This window comes from Athene cunicularia, assembly GCF_003259725.1.
Source record: "Athene cunicularia isolate RWA chromosome 2 unlocalized genomic scaffold, athCun1 chr2_part2, whole genome shotgun sequence".
NCBI lineage: Eukaryota > Metazoa > Chordata > Aves > Strigiformes > Strigidae > Athene > Athene cunicularia.
Window position 1 is genome coordinate 3,433,800 of NW_020799096.1, and position 15,340 is coordinate 3,449,139.

The window sequence follows — 15,340 nt, forward strand, 5'->3', positions numbered from 1 at the left end:
GTTTTTTTTTTTTTTTTTTTTTCCTGTAATGCAATTAGCACATTTATATATATGCACACTCTACACTTATACAGGCTTTCTTTACCCCAAAAGCATTTGATCATTGATATAATTGATGACTGATCCATATAAAAATTACATTAGCCTAGCGTAGCTGGAGTAAAACAATAGATCTTTTCTCCTCCTATATTTAACAGGAGGGAACTTCTTTCCTGTTAGTGAAATTTGTTTCAATTACCAGTGTTATTTTACTCACTGATTTAACTTCCGCAGTCCATCTGCATTTACAGACTTTTTTTTTTTTAATCTAGCACAATTAATAAAACTTTTGCCAGTATTTCTCTGTTTGCTCTCATCACTGTGGGCAGGAAGAAAAAAAAAATTCTGATTGCTTGCTCAAGAAGTGTTGTTAACCTTTTGCAGGTACAAAATAATAAGACTAAAGATTTGATTAAGGTAAAATTCAAGGAATACCTGACTCAAAAATTGAATAATAGCATGGGAATTTTTCAAGACAAAGGGGACAGATATGTTCCATTCCAGAGTTTTGGACATGTAGCTGCTCTGAAAATGTGAAAAGCACCATGGCACTCAGCCATCTCTGTATGAGAGCTATAGATGCTACTTTCTCTGCTCTTTCCTGGCGAGTAGCCACATAAGCAAGGTGACATAGGGTGCTAGGAACTTTAACTGTCCACTGTTTAACACAAACTGTAGTACTGCCTTTCACAAAAACCTCAGAATGGTCAAGTTTGGAAGGGACTTCTGGAGGTCCTCTTGTCCAGTCCCCTGCTCACACAGGGCCACCTAGAGGCAGTTGCTCAGGACCAAGCATGGCTGCTTCTGAGCATCTCCAAGGATGCTCACCCAGCCCCTGTTTTATTAGATTCTCTGTAATGATCTTATGAAATAAAATAGCAAAAGCCTAACTAAAGACAATGACTTGTAAATAGTATCCACTGCCCTCCCCTTATCTACCAAGCTAGCCATTTCATTATAGAAGTTTATCAAGTCAGTCACCATGATCACTCAAAGACTATTGAATAGAGTGGCCTCACAATTACACCTGCCAGCCCCCTCAACACTCATGGGTGCATCCCACAGACCCATTGATTTAAGTATGTCCAGTCTGCTTAAGTATTCCCTGACCTGTCCCTCTTCTACCAGGTGTACATATTCCTTGCTACAGACCTGCCCCCTGATCTCTAGGGCCTGGCATTCCTGAAGACCAGTGATGTTAGAAAAGACCGAGGTGAAGAAGGCATTCAGTACCTCAACCTTTTCCATGTCCTGTGTCACCAAGGCCCTGTCCTATTCAGCAGGGGGCCCACATCTTCCAGTCTTCCTTTTGCCACTTATGTACTTGGAGAAAACCATCTCACTGCCTTTGACATTACTTGCCAGATTCAGTTCCAGGAAGGCTTTAGCTTTCCTGACTGCGTCTCTGCGTGCTTGAATGTCATCTCTGTATTCCTTCCAGTGTATCTGTCCTGGCTTCCACCTTCTGCATGCCTACTTTCTGTGTCTAAGTTTTGCCAGGAGCTCCTTGCCCATCCATGCAGGCCTCCTGACATTTTTGCCCAAATTCCTGCTCACTGGGATCCACTGCTCGAGGTTGGAGGAAGTGATCCTTGAATATTATCCAGATTTCTTGGGCCCCTCTTCCCTCTAGGGCCTCATCCCATGGAACTCTTACCAAGAAGATCACTGAGGGGGCCAGAGCCTTCTCTCCTAAAGTTCAGTAATATGATCTTGGTTTCTGCCCTGCTTCTGCCTCTCAGGATCCTGAACATCCACATCCCCAGTGAGCCCTTTCTTGTTGTATGAGGTGCAGGGCACCTCTCCTAACTGGCTCCTCTATCACTTGGGTCAGGAAGTTGTCAGCCGATGCTCTCCAGGAACCTCCTGGATTTCTCACGCTCTGCTGTGTTGTCTCTCCAGCAGACATCAGGGTGCCTGAAGTGCTCCTGTGAGGACCATGGCCTGTGAATGTGAGGCTACTTCTAGCTTTTTGCAGAAGGCCTCATCCACTTGTTCTGGTCAGGTGGCCTATAGCAGACATCCACATTGTTAGGCTCTTTAACCCATAAGCTCTCTGCTGGCTCATCACTCATCCCTAGGCAGAGCTCCAGGCACTCCAGCTGCTCTCCCCACATAAAGGGTAACTCCCCTTCCTCATCTTCTTGCCCTGCCTTTCCTAAAGGGCCAGTATTCCCCCACTGCAACACTCCACTTACACAAGTCATCCCATCATGTCTCCATGATCCCAACAAGATCACAGCCCTACCACTGCATACAGATATCAATTCCTCGTGGTTACTTCCCATGCTGCTTGTATTAATGTACGTGCACTTCAGAGAGGCACCCCACCATGCTCAGTTCCCCAAAAAGTTTTGGTGTTTCCTCGTAACGGCGCTTTATAGGCACGCACTTGCTTACATCCAAAAGATGGAAATGGCCCTGTTTGAGCCTCCTTTTGTTAATTATGTGTTCCCTTTCACGCACATCACTCCAGGCCCTTAGTTTGTCAACCACGTTCATCACTCCCTCACACCGCTGCTGGACACTCTGTCCTGCTCCTGTCATACCCTACTTCAAAGCCTTCCTCACCAGGTCAGCCACACTGCTGGCAAAGGTACCTTTGCTCCGCTTACTGAGGTGGATCCCATCTCTCCCAAGCAGTTCTCTACATTCACAGAACTACAAGTCTAGCTGCACTGTATAAACCAACCTAATGCTTACCCTTCAAAAGCAGTTATCTTCCGTACCACTTCTGCTATTCAACATACATCTAGCTGAACAGCAGCCAACTCAAAACACTGTCCTACAGCTCTGATATGCAGTCTCAGTGGACTCATTGCACAGATTTTATGGTAAGAACCCTGAAAATCCCTGAACAACCAAACATCATCTCTCCAAGATCTGAACTTCAGGAATCCGCTTCCACTGAAAACCTAATCACTTCAAATATTCCATTAGCTCAGAGAATCACAGAATATCTCAAGCTGGAAGGGACCCATAAGGATCAAATCCAACTCCCTGCTCCTCACAGGACTACTTAAAATTAACCATAGTACTAAGAGCATCATCCAGATGCTCCCTGAACTCTCAACAACACTTAACTATTCCAATTAAAATATTGACAGAGGGTGAAGTCAGGGCTTGCTTCCTATTGCCTTAAGAAATGTCACCATAGCTTAACACACATGGCAAATCTTCTGATTGCTTCTGGTATTCCCAATCCAGTAAACTACGACAACTGCTGATGAAATTAAAGAGGGTATTCATTCTCTAAGGTATGCCCTAGTCACAATCTTCTTGAAAATGACTTAAGGCAAGACACTGCCTGATAACAGGGCCAAACAAGAAACCAGTAAGTGACCAGGATTAAAATGTTTTTTTGAGGACTCAGTCCAACCTATAACACAAATATATGTATTGGTACAACTCAGTGTTGCAAAGTGATCCTTATTTCAAACTGGCTTCACTATGAAAGATGTCATCTCTCAGAACTATCCCAAGATTTTATTTTTACATATGTATAAATATATATACTAACAGTTAATTGAGAAATTTTTAGGAAAAAGTCTTAACCTAGGCAGCAAATACACTGTCTAAAGTATTATCACAGAAGGGAAGTTGACCAACTGGGTTTTTTTCCCATATTTATTTAGAAAAAGGATATACCAATGCCTTAATTTTTCAACATCAGGAAGTTACCTAGAACACTGGAAAATAGCAAAAGTTCTTTGCAAAAGAAATCTTTATGTTAAGAGATCTTCAAGGGCAGATGAAACATTTAGTCATTTCAGATGCTGTCACTTAAATGGCGAGCTCTTCTCAGAGGCAAGATAGCAAGCACTTTCTTCCTTCAGCTTCCCACCTCATGCTGATTCCCCAGCACACCGAGCTAACCTTCAAGCTTTGTGTTTTGTCAGGAAGGCTGGAACCCAGCACCAAAGAAAAAGTTTATTTCTCCTGAGTTTAAAGTTTATAAAACCTCACAGTGCAAAGCATCTTGCTGGTCAAGTATACTAATGCAATTTTACCATTTTCTCCTGAAGAGAGCACTTGGGGTACAAAAAGTGCTAAAAAATAAAGTAAATCTGACTAAAAAACCATGGCTGAACTGTGCAATCACATGTTTGTAAGACACTAAAAATCACCTAAAGAACTTCCATTATTCTCATTAGTAGAGGAGTCAAACAACATTTAAAGCATATTTAGACAGACTAGATACTACAAAGTAAAGCATGCAACAACTTTTTTCACATGGAAAGCTGAAAATGATGCTTTGGCACCATGACAGTATCAAATTAGATACAATCTGCTCTCATGGACTTTAGGGCCCCAGTACACAGTGGAACACTTCCACGTATGAAATGCATCACCAAAGTTCACACTACTAGAAGCATTTCAACTTGAGCAGAAAGGATAACCTATCAAGAAAACATACATGTAAAATATACAAATTCTATAACCTAGTAAAGCAATTACTAAGCAAAATAGCTCCCAAATACCAAGGTAAATTCACCAATACATATTTTAACCTGTGTCCTCCTAACTGCACAGTAAAGAAGCACATTACTCAGAAAAGCACATGAGCTAAAAAGATTAATTGTGCCAAAACATGGTAGGATACAGAAATGGTGAATGTAATTTTTAAAAAATTGTTTTTATTTTTCAAATCATCCTGTGGGAGTGTCTTCTAATTGCAGTTCTGCCTATTGAATAATTTTGGGTTGAAGTCCACAAAGAAAAGAAAAAGCAAAACTGAGTCTAGGAACGGTGATCCTAGAGCATTAGAGCCAGGGGAGGGAGGAGTGGGAGAGTACAAAGACATTGATATGGTCCAAAACAAATAATAAATGTTTTTTTGTTCAGAATAGCAGCTGAATAAACTTATGACACCAATGTCATTTCCAGAGGTGAGGGAGGTTTTTTCACATGGCAATGACTACATTCAGATCATTTTACCCAGTAGTCAGTGCCCTCTGTAGAAGGAAAACCCAATTTTCATGAAAACCAACCTCCAGCTATGAGAAAAAACCTGCAAGATTCATATGAAGTATTTATCTAGTTAATTTCTGATAAATGTAGACAGCCAATAATGAAATATACACTAACTACAAAAGTAATTACAAAGGTAGCTGCACTTGCGTTTATGTTTCAAACATAATACTGTTCTGGGAAGGTATGTATAGCTAATTTGAGAACAATTACAGTGGCCTCTGTTGGGCAACACTTTTTGCTTAGGGATTGACATTTTAACATTTATTATGATTTTTGGGAGGTATTTGTGTGTACCTTTTATTGCATCCAATTAACTTGCTATTATGAATCAAATTTAAACTGGAATGCAAAACTAGTCTTGTATTTTAAGATATTACTACCTGAAGTTACAGAATCACAGAATCAACTAGGTTGGAGAGTACCTTGAAGATCATCCAGTCCAACCGTTAACATAGCACTGACAGTTCCCAACTACACCAGATCCCTCAGCGCTAAGTCGACTCGACTCTTAAACACCTCCAGGGATGGGGACTCCACCACCTTCCTGGGCAGCCCATTCCAACACCTAACAACCCATTCAGTAAAGAAATACTTCTTGACAACTAGTCTAAACTTTCCCTGGCACAACTTGAGGCCATTACCTCTTATCCTGCAGCTTACTACTTGGTTAAAGAGGCTCATCCCCAGCTCTCTGCACCCTCCTTTCAGGTAGCTGTAGAATGATGAAGCCTCCCCTCAGCCTCCTCTTCTCCAGACTAAACACCCCCAGTTCCCTCAGCCGCTCCCCGTACGACCTGTGCTCCAGACCCTGCACCAGCTCCGTTGCCCTTCTCTGGACATGCTTGAGTCATTCACTGTCCTTGTAGAAAATTCAATGTGAGGGGCCCAAAACCAAACTTGGTAATCAAGGTGTGGCCTCGCCAGCGCCAAGTACAGGGGTATCCCTTCCCTGTGCCTGCTGGCCACACTATTGCTGACACAAGCCAGGATGCCATTGGCAAGTTTGTCTCCTAAAAGCTCTGTTGGCTTGATTTTTATTGGGGGAGGTGGGGGGATGGAGAGGGGTAACACACAGAGCAGAAAAACAAAAAAACCCTGACTCTAAATGGGAAGTAATGGCAGACTATAGCTATGAGTCTGCAAGTTGGACAAAGCAAGACTAGTAGTAAGGTATTCAACCTCATTTTCAATATGCATTTACTCTGGATGTACCCACATGTATCAAAACATGAAATATAATTTCAGTTTTAGACTTGCACCACAAGCTGCATTCACTACAGTTATGCCTGCAACATACATATACCAACCTTGATTCAAGTATGTAAGAGTTTCATCATATAATTTTACTGCTGGAGATGTTGCAGCACACATAACATACTGGAAGGGTGGATGTTTGGTCTCATTTTCTTGGGGAAGGCTGGAATCTTCCTGTTTGAAAATAGGCAGTGCCAAAACATCACTGAAAAGAACAAACAAATAACTTTGTGAGACTGTTGGCCCTGTTTTGCCTGAAGCTAAAGAAAAAAAAAAGTTATTTGTGACTTAAAAGAGTGGAAGACATACAGAATTGCGTCAGTTTATTAGTGAAACCAATGCAAGCAGCATCCAAAATATTTTCCTCCAAAATTTTAGGCTAGTATACATAAGCAATGCTCTAGGACCTAAGCAGACAATAAAGTTGTGCTGATCCTCTGGAAATTTAATCTTCAGTTCTTGTCTCCACTGAAAAAATCCAGTTTATTCTTTTCACCTGTCCACATAGGCAAACTTGACTAATACTTATGCAGCTAAGAGCAATGCTTTTACTTTCTTATTTGAAATAATACACTCCCCAAAGTTAACTTACAAAGTGAAAACTTTCCTCTCGTTTAGTATCACTACACCTAACCTATTAATTCTGTTGACATTGACAATTTTTCAATATTAACTTTTATTAGGATTTAGCACAGCACAAAAAGGATTAAGCAGCAGATGCACAAAACATAAGTTACAGAAAGTATATGCCAAGATTCACTTTACTTCTAGACATAAGACCACCAGAAAAACTTTGGAACTACAATGTTTTCTGAAGAGTAAAGAGCAAGCCATGCTGTCCATGGGTAGCAGTAAAAAAAGACAGCTTCAGCACAACAGCAAACACACCTGCTTTCTACAGAATTATATATTCTGTATTAACAACAGATTTGTTTTCCTTGTATACAGTAATACTTCATAAATAAAACTTCAAAGACATTGGTAAATTCTGTTCAGATAAGTGTTTTTCTGCACTGAATTTTTGTTTATGATTAATTTATCTACAGATCCATTAAACTTTCTTTGAAAATTAGTTTCTACACTGAAAAAAGATTTCTCACACTACCTCATCTGTTGATTCAGTTTTTAATCTATGTGTATCTTGTATATTTCTCTTGCACTGATCACAAACATAGATTTAATATACTTTGTAAAAGAATGACTTATCTGTATTCTACTATTATTTACACTTTGTACCCTAAAATTTTTGAAGTAACATTATTTTTTGTTGTTCCTCATTTCTGTGAGAGCTTTCTTTATTTAAAGAGAAATGTGTAATTCCTCTTGAATTCTAGCTCATATCTGGAGAATCAAAAGTCAAATTAACAGCCAATATTTGTGTGTCACAGGTTATAGTACAGACTTGGTCTACATAAATATTAGTTATGAGGAGTGCAGCTGGGGTACCCCAACTTTTCTTTCAAAGCGTGTGCCGCACACAGCGATGTAAGACCAGCCACATCACATTCCACTCCCCTGGCTACCTGGAAAAAGCTATATTGACCTGAAAGACAAAATACTCACCAACAGTGAAAAAGTCTAAGAAGTTCATCTATTACTGTAGAGACTGTACAGTTTGTCCCCAAACTAACAACCAGAATTTTAAAAAAGACCAAAAAGACACCCACGCACAGGTTCCTTTCCACTAAGAAGAAATCACAGGAGATGCTACAAGCAGGCATGAAAGCAGTTTACTTAATATAGACAAAAGTAGCATCACATCCAGAGGTAAGCCAGAAGATTTCATAGATTGGTGGACTGCTACTTGAGGATGACTCAGAAGGAACAACTAGATGCTTCATGCCTTGATGTCAGACAAAAGGACAGCATGAGCAGAAGGCAGCCCGACGCAAGAGGGAGTACTGCAACAGGGAGAAGCATCGTCCCAAGACAGGATTACTACACCAGCAAGCCACGCTCGTCATGCACTTTGACACACAAAACACTAGTTAGTGTTTTTATACAGAGGAACTTTAAAACTGAGAGAACACGGAAACAATTACAATGTTTAAAATACACACCTAAGAGCCCAAGTGCAGGAAAGAAGGCATGCAAAGTATCACATCAAATAAATAACCTGTAATTCCTAACTAAGTTCTGCAGCACTTGCTTCCACGTAACATGCAAGATAAAAACACAAGTCTTTTGTGTATTTCTGAAAAATATCTTTCAAACCTTCATTTTCCACCCACAATTTAAAGATAAAAATGCATCTGGTCTGGCTTAAGAACCACGTTACCATGTACCATGATTAACAAACTAGATAAATTAACACACAAAGCATTGGAAGCCAACAAATACAAATGAAATACAAATTTAGCCAGCTTTAAACCTGCTTTTGCTAATGCTCACAAAGTGGTAACAACTACCTGCCACTACTGAGGAAAAAAAAAGACATCCAACTCCTCAACCCCGCAATTAATTTAGTTTTAAAGAGCGTAACGCACATCCTTAAATGCCACCATTCCAAAAAAACACTCCAGCAAACGGCACGAGGCAAGTGTAAGAATCTTCATTTATTTTCCCAGATAAAAACATGTATTTTTCTTATAAAAGGGTCTTCTGGGTACTAGCACATTCCAAAGGAAAAGAGAAGCCAATGCAATTTAAAACTGCTTCCTAGACCATCTTTAAATAAATATAATTTAAATAGTATTTTTAGTTGTTCACTCAAAGAATGAAGTATCAGTGCTTTCGCATCTAAACATACACTTGTTCCCATCTAAAAACAGATAAAAGCTGCAGGCAATTAAGAGTCAAGAAGGTATAAATAAAGCATTTCAAACTAAGATTTTCAAGTATCAGTGGTAAAGAATCTTTAACTGATTTAGAACCAACTATTAATTCCTCTTAAAAAAAGTGATGTATCTTTTCTTACTTTCAACAAGGAAGCTGCTATGAAGTGACTGGTCTATCTGTCAGTCACTGCTGTACAGGCACAGAGGATGACCCTTTTTATTCCATATCTGTGAGCCTATGGCTCAGCAATGCAAAAGCTCTTCTGGGCAGTAGGTGACATAAAGAATGTCTGCCACAAGAGCTGGTCCATCCCTACCCTTCCCCTCTACACACCATTTTTCTGGGCTAGGTTGGGATCTCCATCAGCTCATAGCACAGCCCAACACACACTACACAACTGAGGGTAGTAAAAGCAGGGGATAAAAATCTTACTGTAGAGAAACCCCAATCCTATCAAACATAACTTGAGATACAGAGGCAGAATGAGTTAAGCCCATTTCCCTCCTCATGACCGGCAGTTAGAAAGGTACTGGAATCGGGGAATAAACTGCTAATGTCTACATTTACCTGGGAAATCATATAGGAACATGCATACAAAGAGCACGCCTCCCAGTTCTCTGAGGCCAAAATCCCCTGTTGTTTATCCTTACATTAGTTCAAATAGGGACCATCTAAATTTCACAGTGACAAGCTTCTACTACAAAATAAAATTCATTGCTCACACAGCACAGCTGAAGACAAGATGCAAGGGGTACTCACAGTTCAGAGAAGGAAACCAAAGGGAAACAAATTTAGTGTTTTTGATAGTCCTCTTCATTTAGACTGAAAAATATCTTGTGATTGCGTATCATATATTAAAAATATCTTGTGATTGCGTATCATATATTCTATTATGTAGATCACATTCCTAAAAACTACAGAGATCCTAAATGACAGTCTTTTTCCCACTTCTAATTTTATACTGATTCTATTATAAGACCCAACAAAAAAAAACAGGAAAGCAGGTCAGTCCTCTTAGTTCCAGCTTCTTTTCCCCTCAGACCCCAGATACAATTTCTGAATTTATAAGGAGCCAACAGCCTGGCAGTGCAAATTATCTGCCCCCCAGTAAATCACTGGCAGCCTCCATGTTTACATATACTTCAGCATTCTTCAGTCATTTTCCTACTCATCTGGTGAAACTTGATTTCTGCTGGCTTAGTGCAGACTCATGACAAGCACTTTTACTGCCAGCTTTGCTCAGGTTATTTAACATGGCAAACAACCTCTTACCTAAACTGAAGCACCCACTGGCAGAGTTGCCCACATGGAAGAAAAATAACTTTTCCAAAATAGCTACTGTTGAAATTACTTCAGGCTACAGGGGAAAAGAGCTTTAAGAGACCAACTCTGTTCTTTTTTCTGCCACTGGTTAACTTTTGATCCTGTGAGTAAAAGACTAATTTATTTCACTTGTCTCACCTACAATGGACTGCTATGAGCACGCTGAGGTATAAACAGATAGCAATGCTTTGAAGAAGTAGCATCTTTTGTTAGACTTCTTGATATCATTTGAAAAAACAGATCTACCAAGATTTATTCTTCTGATGGAAGGAACTCTGAGACTAAATTTTTGAAACTATTTGCTCCAGTAAGAAAAGTCTTAACTCAGTCCCTCACAATTTGCTATCCCTCGAATTCAACTGAAAGCATTCTTTCTTCCTAGAGGGAAGAGAAAATTTTCCCAGAAAAACAGAAAGTCTTCATTACACATCAAAAGCAGGCAGTAAACACACCTGCAAAACACTATCTTAGCTAACTATGCTACAGAAGAAGGGTATAAATTAAACTTCACCATACAGAAGTAGGGAGGGTTAGATGAAGAAGCAAGGTGCATGTTAACACTCGAACCAAAGCACCCAGTGGGAAGGGTCACGTATAAGCTATCCTGTGTTATGTAGCCTACGTGAGCATGACCAAGAAAAAAGTAAGACCAAGAAAAATGTAAGTTATCCTCCCATGCTTGTGAAATGTGTTTGTCAGCCACAAAATCACCTTCCTTCCAAATTTAAAATCCTCTTTTCAACACTTTTTCTGAAGTGAAGCTAAAAAAAACAACTACCCTGCCTAATAATAATAGGGTCACAAAATAAAGGAAGAACCTCCTGTCCTTATAAGAACAGGAACTAGGATGTCCTCAAAATTCAAAGTGACATTCCATCAATCATCTGCCTTATCTGTCTTTTGGATTGTATACTTTTGGGTGTGAGTACTAAAGCATCCAAGAACACAGAGGGCTTTTGAAACTTTAAAGGATGGTTTACAAGGACAAATACCTTGAGAAAAATGTTTCTCAAGCGGTATTTGAATTAGAGTTATGATCTCAAAGGCAAGTTCCACACTGTTAAGAAGTCTGAACAAGCCATAGGAAAATGTAAAGGAATGGGAGAGTTGATACTTCCTAAGGCTTCCCTGTGTCCACCACAGCAAGTTTGATGTGAGACAAGACCCCTGGAAGCAGTTGCTGGGACACAACTTTCTCCAAAGCAGTTGTCAAGAAGCATATGAATCAGAAAACAGGTGCAAATGTAATGCTGTTCAGGGAATCCTAGAAGCCATCACACAGAAACTCAGCTGGTTAAAGGCCTCAACTTCTGGGGAGTCTGGCACAAAACGCAAAAAACAACCAAAGAACAAAAATTCCACCACCAAAAACCTGTGTCTTCCTAAACTCCTGAAGGTATCAAGGAAAAGCTGTAAGAATAGTATTTGTTCACAATTACAAATCCTCAGCCCTCCATCCACTCCTCCAACACACGGAGGGGTCAGCAGCTGCTCCAATTTGCAGCAACTTGCTCCTAAGCAGCCATAACACATAAAGTATAACTGAGGGTAGACTTGCTGCCCTGCTCTCAATCCCACATGTCCATTCACGGTGAGAGGTGACAGGGGAACATAGAAGGTAGTTAAGGAAAAGACTCTTCAGGTTGCTTAAGAGTTACTGTCTCCTGGATTTTTTGAAATGTATTCACACATTCAACTGGGAAGAAAAAAACAAAACCCAGTGTCAGTGATCTAGAACATGAGGTTTATCTTTCAGCGTGTTTTATTTGTAATAACAAAGTGAGGAGGCTTAGGTTTGTGACTTCACTTCTGCTCAAGTGTCTACTCCCTAGCAGGTATTTACATAATTTGTGTGCCTGTGTAAAGAATCAAACTCCAATTCTATTCAGTACATAAAATTTTATTTCAGAGTCCAGATGTCAGCGAAAATTATTTTTTCTACAGTGCAATACATAAAAATAGAACAGACCACTGCACAGAAGCTTTTTAATGTATTCTGCAGAAAATACTGTGTACATCTTGAAAAGAAAAAAAATTCAGGATACCTTCAGTAAACACTCCTCTTAAAAGCCAACATGACCAGCAGCAGTCTCAAAAGTGTGGGAGGCGTTAGGAGAAGCATAAACACTCATTTTGTCTATCAGAAATTAACAGCAGCCACAAGGAAAACAGGGTCTGAATAACTCCTTTTAAAAATTTTTTGCACAGTGACTATAAAATCAAGACAGTAACTGTCACGATCCAATCATGTTAATCAGAAGGCAAAAAAAGGATGTCAGGGACCCAAAAGCTGTTAGAAGAAAACACCCTCCCTCCCTCTCTTCTCCACCTGAAAACAAAGCTCTAAGACAATGGTCCCCCAAACCCTTACAGACCACCTTAATGATTACTTTAGCCTAAGCCTTGGAGGAGAGTTGATCCACAAAGTTCTCTCACTTGGGATCCATCCAAGGCTCTCCACAGCACAGTATGGAAGCAAGACTTGACTGCAGTTAGGTTTCTGTTCTTTTCAACCAAGGCAGCAGCCAGCTCCATTCTCCAAAGACTCTCCAAGTATTTGGGAGATGCAGCAAACCGTCTCGATTCTCCACGGAGGACTGTCTGGATATAGTTTCATACAGTGTTTTGTACAGCCCTTCCCATTGCAGAACTAAGAGCTATTTTTTTTTTTCAATTTAGTTTAATAAACGTCAGGTTTTAATCTAGAAATATATACCAAAATAGCTACTCCTGAAACAATCAAGTTCCCCATTGACAGGCCTCAATTTTAGAACTACAAATACCATTGGAGTTGCAAGCATGAAAATAAATCCATATACTAGGCTTCCAAATTACACGTTAAAAAATCAGCCATTCAGGTACTTGTCCTTATATTAATGTCCATTTAACTTAATTTAAATCTATTCATTAATCAAACAATTCATTACATGAAAAATGGAATTGTGCTAGAGAAGTGGCAGGCAGTTCCTGAAACTTATCTTTTCAATTAAATAGTCGCCATTTTTTTAATCAGTCCACAGCAATGATCAGTGGTCCCTAAAATTACACAATTCTTGCTGCGTTATGATGGATATTATGATGGATCTGCAAGAAATCACTATGAGAGTCTTAAATCTATACAATAGTGTCACTACCAACTGAAGTTAACAGAAAGACTCAAAACTCACTATCATTAAAAGGTACCACGTTTTTATACAGGTTTCCGAGTTATTTGACATATTTGACAAATACTATCGACTGAATTGAATTTTCTGTTTATAGGCAGTCTCTTATTGCATGAGAAGACATGAGAATCAGAAAAACTGGGTTTCAAGAATTTAAGGAAATTCTGAGAACTATTTAAAACCGCAAGATTCTTCAGAGAAACTTTGTCCAGTTAGCTTCCTTTTAAAAAACCCTACAGTTACTGCTCAGTGGACACCATCAGTTTTCTTAAGAATAAACAGAGGAGTAATGCCATATATTTTGCTTCAGAGCACTTCAGATCATCAACTCAAGGAAGCATCAACTACATTATACACAAGCCTAATAGGTAAAAGGGTTATGTGCAGGTCTTCCTAGCAAAATGCAGGGACATATAGCTTGGGGAGTTTTCCCAGTATTCTCCTCTATAGAATATTTCTTTTTTTCTTCTATCATCTTCTTTTGTAAGGAAGTGGCAGGTGATTAGCTTCTACTGGCACTGTATAGAAGAGTGACAAAAGTAGTATCTTCACTCTTCATGCTATGCCACTTCTCTTAGTTTTCCCCTCTGACTTAACAGGACATGATCTCCTTAAAGTAGAAACGTAAGCAAGACATAACATACTTGCTGAAATCACTCTGAATCCAGCAAACACTAATTACAATTAGGTGATCCCTTTAACTATGTGTTCAGAGATAAAAGTGACAAATAATATTAGCCTGTGTTCCAAAAATCCTTGCACCTCATCACAAACATAAAAGCGTGCAACAAAATTTAAGACTCCTCTAATAGCTTCACCTGTGCAATTACTTTTAAGAGCTGTTTTTAACTGCTACAACTCTTTGTTGTAATTCAAAATATCCTAATAGGCAGGTATATGTAACTAAAAAACCACTTAGGACTGCTGCCCACCATAAAAGGATAGTAAGAACAGAAGAAAATCTACATGACAACAAGTAAAGATTAAAATTCTTAAAGTTTCAAGAAACTAAACAGTGTATGTTACTGGGAGGAGAAATGAAGTCTACAAAGATAAGGAAGTCTTTAAAAAGCCATTCCAGTCAAAACTCAAGACTTAATCCTAAGAAATCCTAGAAAGAACTGTATCACAACAGAGAAAGAAAAACTTATTGAACAGGGGTGCATGCATTACCCATTGGTGTGTGCACAAGGAAAAGATAACCAGAAACCAAATGCTGAGAAGCCATCCACCCAACTGCCACACAGCTGCCCAGAAAAAGTGGCACAAAAACGCACACCACTTTGTGGGGTCAGCGTTCACTTGACAGACAGAAACGGGAGAGAGGTGGAATAAAATCCAGACAAGCTGAATGCAAAACCAGGAGTATTCTCATAAAGAGAAGTGAATCACCTTGTTCTCTGTACTGGCAAGTTCTCAAAGTTATTTTTAATTAAAAAAAAAACAAACCTCAAACGCCACACAACACAAGAACCCCATCAAATCTATATCTCACCATAAACTTGCTGAACTCCCAATCTCAAGTACTAGCAAAAGGGTCCTCATTTCTACTCAGCTAAAGCCCTTTACGACTTTGAACAAAGACACTGCAGTACCTACACTTTCCCTGGGAAGTACTGCCTTAAAACACATATATAATAGCTCAAAGTTGTGGTGGCCTCCAAGTTTCAGGTAACTGAGGGAGAACACATCTTCCACACAGGCTCCGGCTGCCGTGACGCTCAGGAGGAAGCGGGTCGCGCTGGGGCAAACCGTCCCCGCCCAGCAGTTACCACCTCGGAGGCGGGGGAACACACTGGGTTCTTACG

The 15,340-nt window shown here is 39.7% G+C and overlaps 1 protein-coding gene across 1 annotated transcript in view; it reads right to left on the reverse strand.

Moving 5' to 3' along the window:
• The window catches only part of UBP1 (upstream binding protein 1), a 31,824-nt gene extending 25,354 nt beyond the window's left edge, over positions 1 to 6,470 (reverse strand). The window contains exon 1 of the mRNA XM_026843954.1: positions 6,321 to 6,470. Within this exon, the coding sequence (XP_026699755.1) occupies positions 6,321 to 6,384 (64 nt within the window). The 5' untranslated portion in view covers positions 6,385 to 6,470. The remainder of the gene's footprint in view (positions 1 to 6,320) is intronic.
• Between the last annotated feature and the right edge of the window lie 8,870 nt (positions 6,471 to 15,340).